Source organism: Pelophylax lessonae (genome assembly GCF_965119305.1).
Source record: "Pelophylax lessonae genome assembly, chromosome: 3".
In the NCBI taxonomy this organism is placed as follows: Eukaryota; Metazoa; Chordata; class Amphibia; order Anura; family Ranidae; genus Pelophylax; species Pelophylax lessonae.
Genome location: NC_138770.1, coordinates 34,590,727 through 34,611,903, shown reverse-complemented (window position 1 = coordinate 34,611,903; position 21,177 = coordinate 34,590,727). Strand labels below are relative to the sequence as shown.

The window sequence follows — 21,177 nt, the reverse complement described above, 5'->3', positions numbered from 1 at the left end:
GCTCCCTAGACCCTCACAAGCTAGCGACGTAGCCCTACGTCACTTTGCCTGTGAGGGGGCTGACCGCTGACGTAGATAGTAGATAGTGGTTAAAACCAATTGTAAAATCCAAATAATGCAAATGTCCTTGATTTCACTTTATTCGTTGACTCCAATGCATTCTGGAAATGGCAACATTTCAGCTAAATGTATATAATTTTCTTAAAATTGAAGAAAAATATCTCATATATTTGCTCATCCCTTCTTGAGCCGTATCAAAAGAGGTTGGAAAGTAGTGCATTTCTTAACAGTATTGCCTGAAAATGCATATACCATTTATGTATACAATACCATTTATATAACCATTCCAGGTTTATTAATTTCTTTTTTTTATCTTTTAGAATGTTCTAACTCTTGAAGCAAAACAAGCTGTATTTAAAGACCCCAACAATCTAAAGTTTGAAGAAATAAAAATAATGGGACTGCCCGCTGGTACCACAAGTGTCGTAGTAAAAAAAGGTGGTGTCATTCAGTCTTCAGGCCATACCTACAGATATGATTCTTACAAGGCAAGAAATAATCTTCATTTTTTACACATTTATTAGCATAAACATTGACATTTTGTGACTGTTTAATTTTTCTTGATTGCCCAAAGTCCCCCTATTATAATAATCTTCTTACAGTGTTCTTGTCCAGTTTAGTACTTATACACCATACTCTGTGTATAGTATACCATTCTAAATCTTAGGTAACACATTCTAAAACAATGGTGCTCAGCTCCTATCCTCATAGCCCACTAACAGTGCCAATGTTGTTCAGTTCTCTTCATAGTTACAGGTAAGATTATTCATGCTGTTTTCTTACATGGATTAATAATTCATGTTTTTGTGACACTTCCTGGAAGTAGGTAAATCCTGCACTGATAATGACCCTTAACCACTTGCCGACTGCCTAACGCAGATCTACGTCGGCAGTCAGCCCCTCACAGGCAAAGCGACGTAGGTCTACGTCGCTAGCCTGTGAGGGTCTAGGGAGCGAGCGCGCGCCCCCAGAGGCGCGCTCCCGCACGGTCACGCACCCCCCCCCCCCCCCCGCGCGTGTGACCGGCGGACCCGATGTCCGCCGGTCACTCAGCGATCGGCGGGGGAGAGGGAGAAAGTCAGGCGGCTTGTGTAAACAAGCTGCCTGTCATTCTCCCCGGTGTATGAAGGATGATCATACGGTTCTACTATGTAGAACCGTCAATCACTCTTCATACATCTGAAACCACAGCCAATCACAGTAGAAAGCACGCCCCTAGGGACACACACAGCCCCTCCCTCTCAAATAAAGTTAACCCCTTCACTACCAGTGTAATTTTACAGTAACAGTGCATATGTATAGCACTGATTACTGTAGAAATGTCACTGGTAACCCCAAAAGTGTCAGAAATGTCAGTCAAGGGTCCGATCTGTCCGCCGCAATGTCGCAGTACCGCAAAAAAAATCGCAGATCGCCGCCATTACGCGTTAAAAAAAAAAACAACAAAAAATGACAAAAATCTTTCCCTTTGTTAGTAAACGCGATAACTTTTGCGCAAACCAATCAAAATACGCTTTTTGCGATTTTTTTTTACCAAACATAGGTAGCATAAAACAAATTGGCCGAAAATGTTAAAAAATTTTGATTTTTACATTTTTTTGGGGGGAATTTCATATAAAAAAAGGTGAAAAATATTGTTATTTTTGCAAAATTGGCGCTCTTTTTTTGTTTATAGCGCATGATCAAAAAATCGCACAGGTGATCAAATACCACCAAAAGAAAGCTCTGTTTGTGGGAAAAAAAGGACGTGAAATTCGTTTAGGTACAGCGTCGCACGACCACGCAATTGTCCGTTAAAATCACGCAGTGCCGAATCGCAAAATACCCCCTGGTCAGGAAGGGGGTAAAATCTTCCGGGGGTTAAGTGGTTAAAGGAGAAATATAGCCAAAGCTTGTTTGGCTGTACTTCTCCTGTGAATCACAGGAGTACAGTTTGTTCTGCACTCCTGTTACCCATTTTCAGCAGACAGCAGGCTGAAGCCCGCTGCTGGTTGACATCACAGAGGTGGTCCAGGCACAGTTGGGATCTGCCCAAAACCCTGGACCAGCACCTGGCTCAGCCTCTCAGCCAGTCACTGAAAGCCTAAGCCAGCCACTCCTGCCCCCTCCACAGCCCAGCACTCCAGTGAGTGGGGAGGTGGCAGAGCAAAGAGTCGGTAACTCAGTCACCAGCTCTCTTCTCACAGAGCTCTGAGAACCAAGCGGTCAACAGCCTTTGATTGCTCCATTCTCAGTCTTAGAGTGGGCAGGGGACAGATGCAGCATCGGAGTGATGCCACATCCACCTAGGGAATTATGATTTTTGAAAAAAAAAAAAGCCATACTTCTCTTTTAACCACTTGCCGACTGCTCACAGTATATTTACTGCGGCAGTCAGCCCCGGCCAGGCAGAGTGACGTAGATCTACGTCGCTCGCCTGTCACTCCTTTTAGAGCCAATAGCGGGCGAGGCCGCGCCCGCCGAGGCGCGCGCCCACCTCGGCTCGTTCACGGAGGAGTGCGGGCGTGTGACTGGTGGACCCGATGTCCGCCGCTCACACTACGATCGCCGGTACAGCGGGAGAAAGACAGAGCGGCTTATGTAAACAAGCCACCTGTCTGTTCTCCCTGTGTAAGAATGAAGATCAGACGGTTCTACTATGTAGAACCGTTGATCTTTGTTTTTACACCAATAGCGATGTCCCACTACAGTTAGAATCACGCCCCTAGGACACACTTAACCCCTCCCTGTCCAATACAGTTAACCCCTTCCCTGCCAGTGTCATTTTTGCAGTAACAGTGCATATATATAGCACTGATTACTGCAGTAATGGTACCCCCAAAAGTGTCAAAAATGTCAGTCAAGGGTCCGATCTGTCCGCCGCAATGTCGCAGTATCGCAAAAAAAATCGCAGATCGCCGCCATTACTCGTTAAAAAAAACCCACCAAAAATGACAAAAATCTTTCCCTTTGTTAGTAAACGCGATAACTTTTGCGCAAACCAATCAAAATACGCTTTTTGCGATTTTTTTTTACCAAACATAGGTAGCGTAAAACAAATTGGCCGAAAATGTTAAAAAATTTTGATTTTTACATTTTTTGGGGGGGAATTTCATATAAAAAAATGTGAAAAATATTGCTATTTTTGCAAAAATTACGCTCTTTTTTTGTTTATAGCGCGTGATCAAAAAATCGCACAGGTGATCAAATACCACCAAAAGAAAGCTCTGTTTGTGGGAAAAAAAGGACGTCAAATTCGTTTAGGCGCAATTGTCCGTTAAAGTCACGCAGTAAAAAATCGCAAAAAACCCCCTGGTCTTTTAGCAGGAAAATCCTCCGGTGGTAAAGTGGTTAAGCATCAAAGTTGAGCAAACGTCCATAATAAATATTAACCCATTAATATAGTTCATATATTAGACCACATGGTTTCTCTGTGTTAGTAACAAATGTGTTCTTTAAATAATAAAATACACAAATGTTCCATGAGAATACACCTTTCAAAAGCATCTAAATCACCTTTTTATTAATGTCCCACTATGATACATTACAGATGTCTTAGGAAGCAATTGGCCAATCTCACATAATTAACTTTGTTAACCACTTAAGCCCCGGAAGATTTTACCCCCATTCCGACCAGGGGGTATTTTGAGATTCGGCACTGCGTGACTTTAACGGACAATTGCGCGGTCGTGCAACGCTGTACCTAAACGAATTTGGCGTCCTTTTTTTCCCACAAACAGAGCTTTCTTTTGGTGGTATTTGATCACCTGTGCGATTTTTTGATCATGCGCTATAAACAAAAAAAAGCGTCAATTTTGCAAAAATAGCAATATTTTTCACATTTTTTTATATGAAATTCCCCCCAAAAAAAATGTAAAAATCTAAATTTTTTAACATTTTCGGCCAATTTGTTTTATGCTACATATGTTTGGTAAAAAAAAATCGCAAAAAGCATATTTTGATTGGTTTGCGCAAAAGTTATCGCGTTTACTAACAAAGGGAAAGATTTTTGTCATTTTTGTTGTTTTTTTTTTTTAACGCGTAATGGCGGCGATCTACGATTTTTTTGCGGTACTGCGACATTGCGGTGGACAGATCGGACCCTTGACTGACATTTTTGACACTTTTGGGGTTACCAGTGACATTTCTACAGTAATCAGTGCTATATATATGCACTGTTACTGTAAAAATACACTGGTAGTGAAGGGGTTAACTTTATTTGGGAGGGAGGGGCTGTGTGTGTCCCTAGGGGCGTGCTTTCTACTGTGATTGGCTGTGGCTTGAGCTGTAAGGACACTGATCAATGGATCTACACAGTAGATCCGTGTGATCAGTGTCTTTACAGCGAGGAGAATGACAGGTGGCTTGTTTACACAAGCTGCCTGACATTCTCCCTCTCCCCCGCCGATCGCCGAGTGGCCGGCGGACATCGGGTCCACTGGTCACACGCGCGGGGGGGGTCCGTGACCACGCGGGAGCGGGAGCGTGCCTCCGGGGGCGCGCGCTCGCTCCCTAGACCCTCACAAGCAAGCGACGTAGCCCTACGTCAATTTGCCTGTGAGGGGCTGACCGCTGACGTAAATAGTCGTGCGGCGGTCGGCAAGTGGTTAAGAATCAGAGATAATGTTGCATATATTGTTATTATTTATTATTATTATTATTTTTCCAGTTTTCCTAGTATAAATTAGGGAGTATCAGGCTAAGTAGACCAGTACACACTTCTCTTTACTAAGAAAAAATATATATATATTAGATTTAAGATAAGAAACTACTCTGCATGTCAGTGAAGGACACTGTAGTGAAGCTTCACACTAGGTGGTACTTTACCCCTGACGGGGTACACAGGTTTTATCAGGGGGTCTCCGACCGCTGCTTTCGTGGCTGTGATGCTCCGGGCACCTTATATCACACCTTTTGGGAATGCGACAGACTATCTACGGTGTGGAACAGGGTATCAGAAGTAATCTCTCAAATAATGACATCAAGAATATCCATTACCCCCCAGATGGGTCTATTATTTGCTAAAATTCCTGGTGCCCCTGCACCAATTCAGAGATTAGCACACACATTATGTTGCTCCATGCTATGGGCGATAGCCCTTAACTGGCGGTCGGAGACGGTCCCTTGGACTCAGGTAATGTCGAGAATGGAGGCAATTCGGAGTATGGAAAGAGTCCATCACACCCTATATGACCAGTGGCGTATTTAGATTTTGTGCTGCCCTAGGCCTGACTAAACTTGTGCACCCCCTAAATTAAATGACCCACCCCTTCCTGTAAAGGCCACACCCCTTCCTGTATAAGACCACAACCAGTGCAGCCTCATCAGTTCCCATAAGTTCAGCCTCATTAGTGCCCATCAGTGCAGCCTATCAGTGCTGCCTCATCAATGCAGCCTCATTAGTGCAGATTATCAGTACCCACCATTGCCGCCTCATCAGTGGCCATCAGAGCAGCATATTAGTGCCCATCAGTACAGTCTATTAGCTCCCATCAGTGCAGCATATGAGTGCCCATCAGTGCCTGGGGGCAGAGGAGAGTAGGCGGAGCAGTTGGCTGCAGTGCCACACTTATTAGCATTGGCGGCCGTTGGGCCAGTTGTATTAAGTGTGGTCGGCGGGCCTGCGGTCTGTCCGAATGTCCTGACCGGCTGGTATTATCATAATGGTAGGTAGCAGTGTGACCGCTTTATGGGGGTACCAGACTGATTTGCCTCCTGGACCCTGCCCTCCGGCCCAATTCACCACATAAGACTGGCACTATACAAAAAGATTAGCGCAAGCCGGTGGGAACCCTTTTCGTGCCAGGAGGAGGCTGTTTTTTTTTTTTTTTTGTGCAGGGTTGCAGCTTTTTGCTGCCCCCCTGCAAAGTGCCGCCCTAGGCCTGGGCCTTGTTGGCCTAGGCCAAGATACAGCACTGTATATGACACTATGCATATCTTCCATAAAAAATGTGAGAATTGGTCTACGGGTTGATCGTGTTTTAGGTTTCGTTGGGTTACCTATGTTCAGCACTCGGTGGTCTACTGGGGGGGTTCTACCCCCGACAATAACTCATATCTCAGGAACATTTTGTTAATGTTGTTATTGTTAATTTTTTCCGAAGTATGCATATAAGAAAATTGGTATAGTCAGGCTCTAAAATCTAATATACTATGTCGCAGTCATTGCGACAAAGATCTCCATGCTCTTCTTTTCAGCCAGATCTTTGATATGTTCTATTATTCTTTGCCTTCTATGAACACTTGACTATGTCCTTAGTTATGAAGCATGTGATACCGCTGCCTTACATAACTTGATATGCTGTATACCTTTTTTTTAATTTCATTTACCTTTCTATGTTCGAAATGTCATACTTTGGTTATGTTCTTTTTTGGCTTTTCTTGTTTACAAAGCTCAATAAAAATGTTTGTATTCAAAGAAACTACTCTGCAATTTCTCTCTGTAGGTTCTACACATAACCGGTCTCCAACTGACACTGGGAGAATCATACACTGTGGAATGGGATCAGTTGGGTCCTGGAGGTATAACCGATTCAGAAAAGTTTGATTGCTACCCTGAACCTAATGCTGATGCAAAAAAATGTAATGATCGTGGCTGCATCTGGGAAGTATGTATAATTGGTTATTCCTAGTATTAAAGTGTGTGTGTTGAAAAACTATCCCTCCCTAAAAAAAAATGATTATATTGTAGCTCACCAGTCCTTAGATATGTTGGTTGCATTAGGTTCCTTTTTCCCTAAATTACACCTGGTGACCCTGTCAGCATGGGCATCCGCAGGTAGGGGCAAGGGGGGGGGCAAATGCCCCCCTTGGAATCTCAACTTCCCCTTTTAAGTGGTTGTTAAGCCACTTTATACCATCCTGTCTGTTCTGTTTAATAATCATGTGTGCCTGTGTGTCTGTGTTTTAAAAAAATAAGCTGTTCTTTACCAGTTTTCAGAGGGCTGAGCGCCGCTCACGTGACCCGTCGGCTCTCTCCTCTCTCCGGCTGACAGCTGCCTGCAGCGGTCGGGGTCAAGGATTACTCACTGATGTCAGTTGGGAGGGGAGGAGGAGGGGAAGAGGAGAGGAGGAGAGAGGTGGCGGGTCACGTGAGCGGCGAGTGCACTCTATACTTTTAAAGAATGGCTTATTTTTATAAAAAAAACAGACACAGGGGCACACAGGATTATTAAACAGACTGTAGACAGGATATGGAACTTTAAATGAAACTACAGCAGCAGGTGAGGAGGGGGGTGGGCACTGACGCAGGAGCAGACAGGCAGGGAATGAGGAAGGGAGAGAGGTCAGAGGAGGACAGGAGGGCTGCGGATGACGGAGGCACGCACACTGACCACGGTGTCAGGGCTCAGCCGCCATGGTATACCGTGGTCAGTTTACAGAGGGGAGGACATAGCCAGGCAGGATCAGCCAGGTATTTTAGGTGATAGAAGGGGCTAAATTACACAGCAAAGCACTGTGCTGTATAACATGCTTTAAGGAAATATACTCAAAATAAGTATAATGACTAAGCACCACCCCTTCATGACATCTTTGAAAAGGGGCGGAGCATGGGTGACCTTAAAATTATGCCCCCCCCTGAAAAAAGTTCTGCGGACGCCCATGCCTGTCAGTAACATGCTTCCTGCCCTGGAATGACCATATTCACTCACTGCGCTGTATCTATGGAGGATCAATGTTGTCATCCTAGGGCTGCTCTCCTGATTTGGGCTATAAACACCTTCCCTTCTCCTGGCCAAAACAATAGTATTTTTTGTACTTGCTAAAAATGTTCTTAACCTCAAGAACAATAATGCAGTAAACTTATCAAAGACTTGGTAAGTTGCAATATATTATGTTTTTAAACAAGTGCGATTTGTTACCTTACAAATCGAAATTCGGATGAAATACATCTGAATCTGCAATTCACAATAATGAGTTTCAAAAAATCTGAAATAAATTTCAACTAATCCAAAGTAAATTATAACAAAAAAAAAATGAAATAGTTTGTATTCATCCATCTCTTTCGGGTGACATGACGCGATAGTTTGGGCATTTTGTTAATGTTTGAAGAATGCCAAATAACATAACGAATGATCTAAATTTATTTGTATCCATTTGTTTTTATTCCAGTAAGCATGGCTTGAATATTCTAATAAGATTCTTGTTTTAGGGTTGAACTTGAGAGTTTATTTTGTAGGTGCGTGGCCCAACAAACAAAGCCAGTTGGGGAAAAGGAAATGAATTCAACATAAACATAACAAATGAATATGTTTTAATTCGGATTTGTTTGTTTTATTCGGATGAGAGTGGCAGGGTAGCCTTTGACTCTTGGATAATGAGCAAATTCTTTTTGCATTACATTTTTATAAAAAATGCACTGCATATGAAATGGAAACATTTTGCAATAAATACTGTAAGGTATAAACATGAAATAAAATGATTCCTTCTTACTGTGTTTGGGTTAGATGGAGGTGGATCCATCAGAATCTCTGAATCATAACATAACAAATGAATCCAACATTAATTTTGTTCCATTTGTTTTTTGTTTTTTTTATAAATTTGTTTATTGAAACAAAAAATAAGGCATATTACAAGCCACCTAATAATGCAAATCCATTGGTGCATAAACATAAAAGTTCATAAGTGTCCATAAATATTTTGCAGGTGAGTAGAATTGTATTCTATCCGAATAATACGTGTATCCACCACCGAGTGAAATTCATCCTTACCAAACGGAAATAAATAAGGTGCAACTATATTTTCTTGTGCTGAAAAAATATCCAATCTCCTTGTGAACAAACACCACGTGTAAATCACCAAGAATTAGCCTCTTACCAGATGGTAATAGGTATGCACTTGTTCAGTGAAACCACCGCCTTGCTTCCTCTTTAAAATCCTGAAGTGGGATGTAGAACCGCTCTACCTTTCTTTCTCCACTAGATGGCAACGAGTACCAGCAAGAAACACAGCCTCATCCTTCTTTACAAGCTCACAAAACCACCGTGTATTAAAGGAAAAAAGAGGGCTAATAGTGTATTACCCTTGAGATTTATTCAAAAAACAGTTGATAATGCACTTACAATTAGATGTCTTGTATTCAGCATAACATAGGCATACAAATTCCTGCAAAGGCTTGCGGCCGGCTGCAGCACGGACCGCAAGTTGTGTGTGACGTGTGCGCCTCCTAATCTGACCGGTTTCTTCCCATAGGACTTCTACTGAGACAGTATTTATTTCCGTTTGGTAAGGATGAATTTCACTCGGTGGTGGATACACGTATTATTCGGATAGAATACAATTCTACTCACCTGCAAAATATTTATGGACACTTATGAACTTTTATGTTTATGCACCAATGGATTTGCATTATTAATTGGCTTCACAGATTGATATATGTTATATATATTTACTTTTGTTGATTTGGTTCACACATAGATATATGTTATATATTCATTATTTATTTGTTGTTTAGCGCAACCCACACCACATATACATTTATCTATATTCAAAAGCACTGAATACCGGGAGCAGCTTCAACACACTATCAGCGCACCCATCCCCCCTTACAACATATTACAAGCCACCAGATAAACACAATAAGCAGTAACAATGTAAAAGTAGGAAACATAGCTCTCGGCCAATTCAGACAGCATGGAATAACAGGATAATAACATAGTGGAGCATGGGGGCGTGTAGCCCCCGATACTTAAACACCAGCATTCCGATCCCCTAGAGCCCAGCACATAAGGAAATATGGTACCAAGTGTATAGTCCGGAGCCCAAGGGCCATCGCGGGGCAAACCCCCGACACCACCGGCATCCAACACATGGCCGGTATCAGGCACGCGGGGGGTCGCCCCCCAACTTTCCCCCAAGAACTCCTCAGCGGCAGGGGGGGATCGACACCAGTACGTCCGTCTGGGAGCAAGATGTGGATCCTGACAAATAAGCAGAGAAACATGCCTGCAAAAGTAAACCAGACAGAATAATAAAAAAAGGGGGTATAGGAGGGACAGCAAGGGGAGAAATGAGAAGAAAAAAGAGGGGTAAGAGAGAAAGATAAGGGGGGGGGGACCCACCAGCACCCACAATTACAGAGCATTAAAGCAGCAGATCGCGGTAATCCGCTGAGAGTCGTGCCAGTAGAACCAGCGTTTCGTAAATTTCTCTCTGGTTCCCCTCTCCGTTGCCATCAGATCTTCCATTTCATTAATGCATTTGACTTTATTAAGCCACATGGCCACGGTCGGGGGCTGGGTCTGCTTCCAAAGGGGGGGGGGGGATTTGTTCCATTTGTTGCTTGTTGTGCCACAAAGTCCATCAAATATTTTGCTATTAATAGAAAAATAGGTTTACTATTAGTGATCTGTTGTACAGCTTTGTTTGCCAGTGTTCAGATTTCTTGAAGGTGGAAGCATAAACCTACATCTCTGAATTGGAATTGCTACATGTATTTCAAGAGAGATTTTCTTTAACTAGTTTGTAGTTGATTGTAAATGACAAATGAGTGCTCTCTTAATTTGAAAATGACACACATGGTATCTATACTATCCACCTGGTTCCCTGCCTCTAACACATTGCACCCACAAAGTGAGCTTAGTCGTAAAGTATACTAGTAAAAACATTTAGGCCTCATGCACACAGGGCGTTTTTACAGCTGCTGTTAGTAGCATCAGGCGTTTTATTTTTGCAGCTTAAAAACAACCCCTTTGTGTTATTCTATGGCCTCATGCACACACAGACGTTTTTGAGCTGTAAGTGGCATAGGCGTTTTTAAGCTGCAAGAAGAACCCACGGCCTGCGCGTTCTGAGGACCAGCGTTAGAGCGTTAAAAACGCCTGACGCTGCTAAAGGCTGAATAACGTTGCTATAACGTTGCTTAACGTGCGTTAAGCCACGTTATACGTTTTTTTTTTTCTTCCATTCAAAATCAATGGTTCCCTATGGGAGCCTATTGATTCGAATGGAAGGCGCACCGCAAGTCGGATCAGGATGATCCGACTTGCGCTGTGAGAATCTTGAGGGGGAAATCCACGCCAAAATGGGAAAAAACAGCTTGGGGGTCCCCCCCCAGGTTCCAAACCAGGCCCTTCGGCGTGGGGTCCCCCCCCAAAATCCATACCAAACCCTTATCCGAGCATGCAGCCCGGCAGGCCAGGAAAGGGGAGGGGATGAGCGAGCGGCCCCACCCCCCCTGGACCATACCAGGCCACACACCCTCAACATGGGGGGTGTGGGTGCTTTGGGGCAGGGGGGGCTCTGCACCCCCCCATCCCAAAGCACCTTGCCCCCATGTTGATGAGGACAAGGGCCTCATCCCCACAACCCTGCCCGTTGGTTGTGGGGGTCTGCGGGCAGGGGGCTCATCGGAATCTGGAAGCCCCCTTTAACAAGGGGGCCCCCCAGATCCCGGACCCTCTCCCTATGTGAATGGGTATGGGGTACACTGTACCCCTACCCATTCACCCCATAAAAGGCAGTGTATGTAAATAACGACAGGAGACATTTTGGAAAGTTTATTAAAAATCTTCATCCGGTCTTCTCCGCTCTGGTCTTCTCCCCCTCCGCTCTTCTCCCCCTCCGCTCTTCTGGTCTTCTGCTCTTTTGCTGTCCGCTCTTCTGCTCTTTTGCTGTCTGCTCTTTTGCCCTTGGCTCTTCTTCTTTCTCCGGTCCTCCTCAGATGATGTCTCCGGTGATTATGCCGCTCTTTGGTCTCTGCAGCTTGTTATATAGCCATTGTGGGCGTGGCCGCCTGGTGGCGTCATCGGGAGGCCACACCCCTAATGGCTATTTAATAAGCTGCAGAGACCGGAGACCGGCATAATCACCGGGGACATCGTCTGAGGAGGACCGAAGAAAGAAGAAGACTAGAGGAGGCAAAAGAGAAGAAGGGCAAAAGACCAGAAGAGCGGAGGGCAGAAGACCAGAAGAGTGGAGAGGAGAAGACCAGAGCAGAGAAGACCGGATGAAGATTTTTAATAAACTTTTCAAAACGTCTCCTGTCATTATTTACCTACACTGCCTTTTATGGGGTAAATGGGTAGGGGTACAGTGTACCCCATACCCATTCACATAGGGACGGGGTCCGGGATCTGGGGGGGCCCTTGTTAAAGGGGGCTTCCAGATTCCGATGAGCCCCTTGCCCTCAGACCCCCACAACCACCGGCCAGGGTTGTGGGGATGAGGCCCTTGTCCTCATCAACATGGGGACAAAGTGCTTTGGGGTGGGGGGGTGCAGAGCCCCCCCTTCCCCAAAGCACCCACACCTTCCATGTTGAGGGCGTGTGGCCTGGTATGGTCCAGGGGGGGTGGGGCCCGCTCGCTTGTCCCCTCCCCTTTCCTGGCCTGCCGGGCTGCATGCTCGGATAAGGGTTTGGTATGGATTTTGGGGGGACCCCACGCCGTTTTTCAGCGTTGGGGCTACCCTCAAATTCCATATCACACCCGAAGGGCCTGGTTTTTTAACCTGGGGGGACCCCCACGCCGTTTTTTTCCATTTTGGCGTGGAGTTCCCCCTCAAGATTCTCACAGCGCAAGTCGCGCTGCAAGTCGGATCATCCTGATCCGACTTGCGATGCGCCCTCCGTTCCATCATGGGGAACCATTGATTTTGAATGGAGGCAGAAAAAACGCTGCAAAAAGCGACGTGGCCAAACGTGCAATAACGCAAATGGAAAAAGCTACTGAAAGCACGTTTTTACAGCTGATTTTTTCCCCGGCGTCAGAACTAGCTTTGCAGCACGTTTTTTCTAACGCCCTGCGTGCATGAGGCCTTAAGGTCAGATAGACATATTTATATAGTCAAGATAACCAGGAGGTTTCCAAATGGCTACTTTTGCTGTCGATGAACATAATTTGGTGTTATTTGGTTATTGAATTTTATGGAAAAGGCAGCATTAAAGCGGAGTTCCACCCAAAAGTGGAACTTCCGCTTTAGGGAGTCCTGACCCCCCGACATGCCACATTTGGCATGTCATTTTTTGGGGGGGGGGGGGGAGCGGGTACCTAGTTTTGACAGGTACCCGCTCCCACTTCCGCTCGGAGCGCCGCGGCGCCCTGAGCGGAAGTTCTCCTCTCCCCCTCCCTCCCTGCAATCTTCTGGGACATGTCAGAGGTCCCAGAAGATTGCCGGCCAATCACGGCGCGCAGCGCGACTCGCGCATGCGCAGTGGGTACCCGGCTGTGAAGCCGCAAACTGTAACAGCCGGGTGCCCACAGCAGTGATGCCGGCGCCGAGGGAGAGGATCGAGGCTTCCGGCGGCCGCATCGCTGGACCGTTGGACAGGTGAGTAAATGGCTGGAACTCCGCTTTAATATTTGATGATTACCCTGTTTACACATTCACATGCAATTGCAGACAACAAAAAGGAAACAGTGCGTTTCTTGCCATTCACTATATGAAATACTTCTCGTTTTCAGGAGTCTAGTGTTGCTGGCATACCATGGTGTTATTATCCAGAAGATTATGGCTACACCGTTGACAATGAGCAGACTACCCCGGATGGTATTATTGTGGACTTGTCCTTGCCTCCCAGAGCTATGCAACTCCACAGGGCGATTTCTACACCAATTAATAGGCTACGTCTTCAAGTAACATACCATAAAAATGATATGTTGCAGTTTAAGGTACATGTACTTTTTAACTGTTTACATTGGGAAACATTATGATACTATTATGTAGGGACTCGTTTTTTCTACCCTTTATGACCGCGGATCTTCGTGGTTCCACATTTTTGGATGTTGTAAAAAAAGAAAAGTAGATATAAAGCCAATCTCTAAACTTGCAAATTGACTTAGGAAACATTATGATACTACTATGTGGGGACACATTTTTAGCCATTTTTTTCTACCCTGTATGACCACAGAGCTTTGGGGTTCCATATTTTGGATGTACTAAAACGAAAAGTAGATCTTAACACAATATCTAAACTTTCATATCAACTTTAGCATGGTAACAATATGTCAAAAGTTGCATTCAGATTTAAAAAAAAAGATTAAAAAAAACAAAACAGAAATCCTGCTATAAAGGTAATTTATTTTAGATATTTTCTATTATGGAGTGACAGCCATCTCCTAATTGTAAAAAGGGGGGTTGTTATATATATATATATATATATAACCCACAAATCTATATGTTGTACATTGTATACCCCTGTATGTTGTACATTGTATACCCCCTGTATGTTGTACATTGTATACACCTGTATGTTGTACATTGTATACCCCTGTATGTTGTACATTGTATACACCTGTATGTTGTACATTGTATACCCCTGTATGTTGTACATTGTATACCCCTGTATGTTGTACATTGTATACCCCCTGTATGTTGTACATTGTATACCCCTGTATGTTGTACATTGTATATCCCCTGTATGTTGTACATTGTATACCCCTGTATGTTGTACATTGTATCATTGTATACCCCTGTATGTTGTACATTGTATACCCCCTGTATGTTGTACATTGTATACCCCCTGTATGTTGTGCATTGTATATCCCCTGTATGTTGTACATTGTATACCCCTGTATGTTGTACATTGTATACCCCTGTATGTTGTACATTGTATACCCCTGTATGTTGTACATTGTATACCCCCTGTATGTTGTACATTGTATACCCCCTGTATGTTGTGCATTGTATACCCCTGTATGTTGTACATTGTATACCCCTGTATGTTGTACATTGTATACCCCTGTATGTTGTGCATTGTATACCCCTGTATGTTGTGCATTGTATACCCCTGTATGTTGTACATTGTATACCCCCTGTATGTTGTACATTGTATACCCCTGTATGTTGTACATTGTATACCCCCTGTATGTTGTGGTCTCTAAGGTGCCCATCTACTAGTTTTTTGAAACTATCAATGCTCCCTGCTGATACGACTGCTTGTGGAAGAGAATTCCACATCCTTACCGCTCTTACAGTGAAGAACCCCTTACGCATTTTAAGGTTAAACCGCCTTTCCTCTAGTTTTAGTTGTTACCATAAGGTCCAAAGTATTGAAACAAGTGCATGTAGACAGGAAGTGTCTAAAAGAGGACGGTGGAGATTAACAGTACTGAGTTCTAGGACAGAATGCAAAAAAAGGTCAAAAACAGTATTAAAAATGGTTGTTTGCAATACAGTGCTTTAGAAAACTGTCATCCAGTTGAGGGTTAGCCCTACTTTAATGCACATTAAGTGGTTGGCCTTTGAAAACGTTTAGGCAATCCTCATTGTATTCACAGCAAACCTCCTAAAATAGATATAAGGGAACTACCACTGATAATTTCTTTTTTTTAGGTGCAAGCGTCAATTATTATAGTTAAGTTTTATCTACTACTGGCTAGGTCACTGATATGAAATAATCATGAAATGATGGGACACCAGATATATACATACTCGTTCTGCATCAGTGAGTCACATGGTAGCGAGGGAAAGATATCTAAAGATAAAAACACAAATTTCTTTTCAATAGTTTTTATTAAAGTTTCAAAACATCAAACATAAAATACAGTACAGGTAAACGTAATGGTTGTATAACATTGAACAAATATAGTAAACACACTAGAGTATACCATACAAAACCGTGACGGATACATTTTTGGAGCCCCCAGTATTCAATATCCGGGCCCCCCCCCCCCGGAGACCAGGTCCCAGTCCAATTCCCCCCGCGCTGAGCCGAAGGTTCGGGCCGCCGGACCACCCCCAAGGGGATCAATACTGTGGTCCCACGCCCTCCCCCCCCCACCCCCGCAGGAGCTGGGACCCAGCCCCCGGCGTACACCCAGAGCTTCCCGAAGCTAACAGGAGGTGCGTCCACAAAAAACCTTAACTCTAGCATGCTATAGAACATTACGTTTGCAATATCCACGCAGATGAACACAGAGACCATCAACCGGACGGTCTAAACATCAGCCTCAGATAGAAATATATGTCATCATTAATAATGTGATCAAGTAAAGATCAAGCCCGAGCAAGAGGAAAACCCCTCAGCTCGGGTACTTTAGTAACCAAGGACTCCATTCACGGTCAAACAGCAGGCTTCTATCGCTGGAGTTGGCAAAGAACTGTTCATAGGAGTAGTGGGCTCTAACCCTATTTATGACATCTGTCACCATGGGTGCATCAACAGACCTCCACGCCGCGGTGACAGACATCCTAGCAGCTGTGAAAATGTGAGAGGTCACACAACGAAACGCTCGTGGAACCTTGTCAATACCCAAGTTCAATAGAGCTAGGGCTGGGGACATGGACAGCGAAATTCCCGTTATAGAGATAAGTAGTGCAAACACCGCTGCCCAATATCCTCTCAGGTTCCTACACTGCCACAATAGATGGAATAGTGTACCTCTGCCCCCACACCCCCTCCAGCATAGGACTGGTGCATCTTTGAACATCTTAGCCATCTTCACAGGTGTCAGATAACTACGGTGGAGAAATTTGAGAGCCACCTCCCAGTGGTTAGTACAATGCGTAAATGTGTAAAAGGAGCGAATAGCCAGCCGCCATTCCAGCTCCGAAAATGCCACTGAAAGGTCGCCCTCCCAGGCCACCATACTAGCCGACTTGACCCATCCACGCTGGAAGCGCAGACGATGGTAGAACCACGACAACCCCCTCGTTTTACGATACTCCTTGTGCAAATAGTCCCAGATCTCAGAGGGCACCTCAATAGTCGGGTTGGGAAACTTAATGTGGTAATGGTGTAGCTGTGCATGAAAGAAGGAGGACGGGGTTCCGACCTGCCCACGGACATCATGGTATGTGAAGGTATCCGGGAACAATGTCCTCGGAATTTTCAGGGAGGGAAGCAGGAACTGATAGGCTGCCAGTGTTAATTCTCTCTTAGCTATCGGGGTTCCCTCCATCCTCTGTACCTCCCCCCAAGCTCCCAGTGTGGCCCGCAGTGAGGACAGGCTGGGAATGTGCACCTCCCTTTTCGTCAATGCGGCCTGAAGCAGAGATGGTAGATCTCGCTGCGCCACCATTGCCCTCTCTAACAGCACCCATAGTTTGTCTGAAATTGGATCGAACCAAGCTTTCGCTTGGTCCAACAGGGCAGCAGAGTGGTAGGACTTAAAAAAAAAACACAAATTTCATATAACTGCTTATGGCTGTATTCCTTTTCATTTTTCAGGCTTTATGCGCTTTATTTTTACCTGGTAATCCTGCAAAGAATACTTCTTGTTCCTGGCTGTAATGGACTGGACATCAAACATGTCTGGTTTTGTTTTTTTCCATTATGTTAAGGATGATAAGATTAGTAGTCTGCATAACAAAAATCTTATTGTTTTGCATTCTAATTAGTCCACAGGAATTAACACTGTGACAATGACACTGCATTTCTAGCAAGATCAACAGACATTTCCTGCACTTGCTGGAAAAAAAGAAAACAAATGTAGCCAACCATGACACCTGTAGACTATACCAAAGTAGCAATGTATTATCCTTTACTAACAATCATACTTTCTAGATTTGTTTTTTACAAGTTCATTCTAGGCTGCTGAGAGATTGTTTCCGATTGGATTCATAAGATTACTGCATACAGCTGTTAATTGCACAATATTATAAAATGATCCCTCTATGGAACTATATAACTATACACACTGCTCAAAACAATTAAAGGAATACTTTGAAAACACATCAGATCTCAATGGGGAAAAGTCCATGCTGGATATCTATACTGGTATGGACTGGGTAATGTTTTAGGATCTATACTGGTATGGACTGGGTAATGTGTTAGGATCTATACTGGTATGGACTGGGTAATGTGTTAGGATCTATACTGGTATGGACTGAGTAATGTGTTAGGATCTATACTGGTATGGACTGGGTAATGTGTTATTATCTATACTGGTATGGGCTGGGTAATGTGTTAGGATCTATACTGGTATGGACTGGGTAATATGTTAGGATCTATACTGGTATGGACTGGGTAATGTGTTAGGATCTATACTGGTATGGACTGGGTAATGTATTAGGATCTATACTGGTATGGACTGGGTAATGAGTTAGGATCTATACTGGTATGGACTGGGTAATGTGTTAGGATCTATACTGGTATGGACTGGGTAATGTGTTAGGATCTATACTGGTATGGACTGGGTAATATGTTAGGATCTATACTGGAATGGACTGGGTAATGTGTTAGGATCTATACTGGTTGGACTGGGTAATGTGTTAGGATCTATACTGGTATGGACTGGGTAATGTGTAATGTGTTAGGATCTATACTGGTATGGACTGGGTAATGTGTTAGGATCTATACTGGTATGGACTGAGTAATGTGTTAGGATCTATACAGGTATGGACTGGGTAATGTGTTAGGATCTATACTGGTATGGACTGGGTAATGTGTTAGGATCTATACTGGTATGGACTGGGTAATGTGTTAGGATCTATACTGGTATGGACTGGGTAATGTGTTAGAATCTATACTGGTATGGACTGGGTAATGTGTTAGGAAGGAAAGGATGCCACATTGTTTGATGGAAATGAAAATTATCACCCTACAGAGGGACATCAAAAATTAAAGTAAAAAGAATGAAGAGAAAAGGGAACGAATGGCCCCTTTTATTCATGGGGTAGTGGCAGGTGAGGATAGTTTAGGAGAAGGAATAGGCAGAGTTTTAGTTGTCAGGCAGTTTAGAGCCTGTCAGTTTTTAAGTTAAGCTGATTGGCTATAGGTTTTAGTTAGCTTACTTTAGTATCTAGGGAGAATAAGCCCCTGACCTGTCTGAGCCGGTTTCTCCCGCCTATGAAGAGTTCAAAGTTGATTGGCTGAAGGGGTTCAAGAGGACCCATTTAAGGATCCCCTCACAGAGGAGACGTCACTCCGTCGGTCAAGCAGCGAAGAAAGAAGACAGCCCAGCGGTTCCAGAGTCCATCGTCGGCGGGAGCAGTGGTCCACTGTCGGTAGTCCAGCAGGCGGTCGGGGAGGAAGAAGTCAGCGGCAGCTTTCCTGTGAAGAGGAGAAGAGACGAAGAAGAGGAGTTAGGCGCCCCCGCTTACCTCAGCCGAGATGAGCCTCCTCAGAAGACTGATCGAGCGGGCGGGAGAAGATGGCGGCGAAGACTGGCTCCGGCGGTGTTTCGAGTTGCCGCTCGTCGCGGCATCCGAAGTTGCGGAAGGTGAAGATCGCGCAGGACCGGTGCAGACGGTGGCCGCCGGAAGAGACGTCGGAAGAGGATCCGGTGACGCGGCGGGCGCGGAAGGAAGATCGTCATCGTCGGTGACGCCGGGCGTGGACGACGTCACGGAGAGGGGTGTGCGCAGGCGCGCCACACCCGGAAGAACCGGCCAAGGAATCGGGCCGGCGAAGAGGCAAAAGAATGATGCAGCAGGCGAGTCCATTGTGCTGAAATTTTATTGCAGCAACTCAAAATGGTACTCAGTAGTTTGTATGGCCCCCACGTGCTTGTATGCATGCCTGACAACATCAGGGCCTGCTCCTAATGAGACGACGGATGGTGTCCTGGGGCATTTCCTCCCAGATCTGGACCAGGGCATCACTGAGCTCCTGAACAGACTGAGGTGCAACCTGGTGGCGTTGGATGGACCGAAACATAAAGTCCCAGAGGTGTTCTATTGGATTTAAGTCAAGGAAGTGTGGGGGTCATTTAATGGCATCAAATGGTATCAATTGGTAGAGTTGGACTGCCTGTTTAACCCCTATAGGGTCCAGGTATCGCCCCATGCTATCAGTAGTAACACTGACCCTAGCCAAATGCAAAACTAGTGAAAAACAGTCAGAAAAGATGAGTAGGGAAAAAAAATGTCAGTGGCCTCCACCTGTAAAACTATTCCTGTTTTGGAGGTCATCTAGTTGTTGCCCATGTAGTGCACCTGTTGTTAACTTCATTAACATCAAAGCAGCTAAAACTGATTAACAACCCCCTCTGCTACTTAACTGACCAGATCAATATCCCAGGAGTTTTAACTGACTTGATGCTATAGTCTTATTAAAAGTGTTCCTTTACTTTTTTTGAGCAGTGTATTTAATGCCTCGGAATTGGAAAGATATTATGAATTTGATGTAGGTTGTTAGGGTATAAGTTATTAATTTTACCATTGCTATCAACTTTTCATAGATCTTTGATCCCAATAACAAAAGATATGAAGTTCCAGTACCACTGAATTTACCTAGCAGTCCAAGTAGTACAGATCAGCGATTGTATGAGGTGGTTGTGGTTAAAGAGAAAAGATTTGGACTTCGCATTATAAGGAAGAGCAATGGTGCTGTCATGTAAGTAAACCGAATGACCTGCTGACAAGAACTTTCTCTTCAGTATACGATTAGCATACCTGCTTGGAAATATAAGTGCTGGACTTATTTCAAAGTTCAATACTGGGCCTCAAGGCATTCTTTAGGGCCACTAGTGTTGCGAATGTTGTGCTGTTAAGCCCCAAGGTGCAACTTAAGGAGAATCTAGTGGTGACAGCCAACCAGCAGAAAATCAGGAAAAGTACAGATCTGAAGATGAAAACATACAGTATACAATAGCTAGCTATAAGCAAATGGTATGGATAAGTTTCATATGAGGAATAGAAATCTCTGGAATAGGAGCGAAAAGTAAACAATTGGCTAAGGTAAGGTGATAGGATTACCAGTTACAGCTGTAAAAAAAGCTTCCAGTTTACACCAAATATGTGATATCTTCTCACAATCTCAAAAACATCCTCTGAAAACAGGCAGGAGAGAATAATGGAAGGATAGAATGCAGTTTGGTAGGTGTAAAGGTTTACTATGCAATCTCCCCAGTCATCTGAAGACAGATATACACTATACTGTCACTATACTTACCTGAGCATGCAGCCCGGCAGGTGAAGAAAGGGAGGGGACAAGCGAGCGCCCGCACATTGCTGACACTCACTGACTGACAGATGCTTTACCCCCCTGCCGCTAACATGGAAGTGAGGTAACCACTGTTGGGTCACCTTGCACTTATGACATCAATAGGAAACCCTGCACCATGATGACGTAGGGGGCAGGCCAACTGATAAAGTTGCCAGGTGGTCCCACCCCCTTTACATCATGGGGTAGGGTCTCTGGTTGTCTGATATGGTTCAGGCAGGGGGCATTTGCTTGTCCTCTCCCTTTCCTGACCTGCTGGACTGCATGGTTGAATAAGGATCTAGTATGAATTGTGGGGGGATCCCACGCCATT

At 44.5% G+C, this 21,177-nt stretch overlaps 1 protein-coding gene across 1 annotated transcript in view; it reads left to right on the top strand.

The window, feature by feature from the left end:
- Nucleotides 1-21,177, top strand: part of LOC309550280 (maltase-glucoamylase-like) — a gene marked incomplete at its 5' end in the record, with an annotated part of 526,737 nt that overhangs the window by 252,358 nt on the left and 253,202 nt on the right. Inside the window, 4 exons of the mRNA XM_082250685.1 lie at nt 381-548; nt 6,486-6,647; nt 13,441-13,647; nt 20,101-20,255. Coding sequence (XP_082106811.1) covers nt 381-548; nt 6,486-6,647; nt 13,441-13,647; nt 20,101-20,255 — 692 coding nt within the window. The remainder of the gene's footprint in view (nt 1-380; nt 549-6,485; nt 6,648-13,440; nt 13,648-20,100; nt 20,256-21,177) is intronic.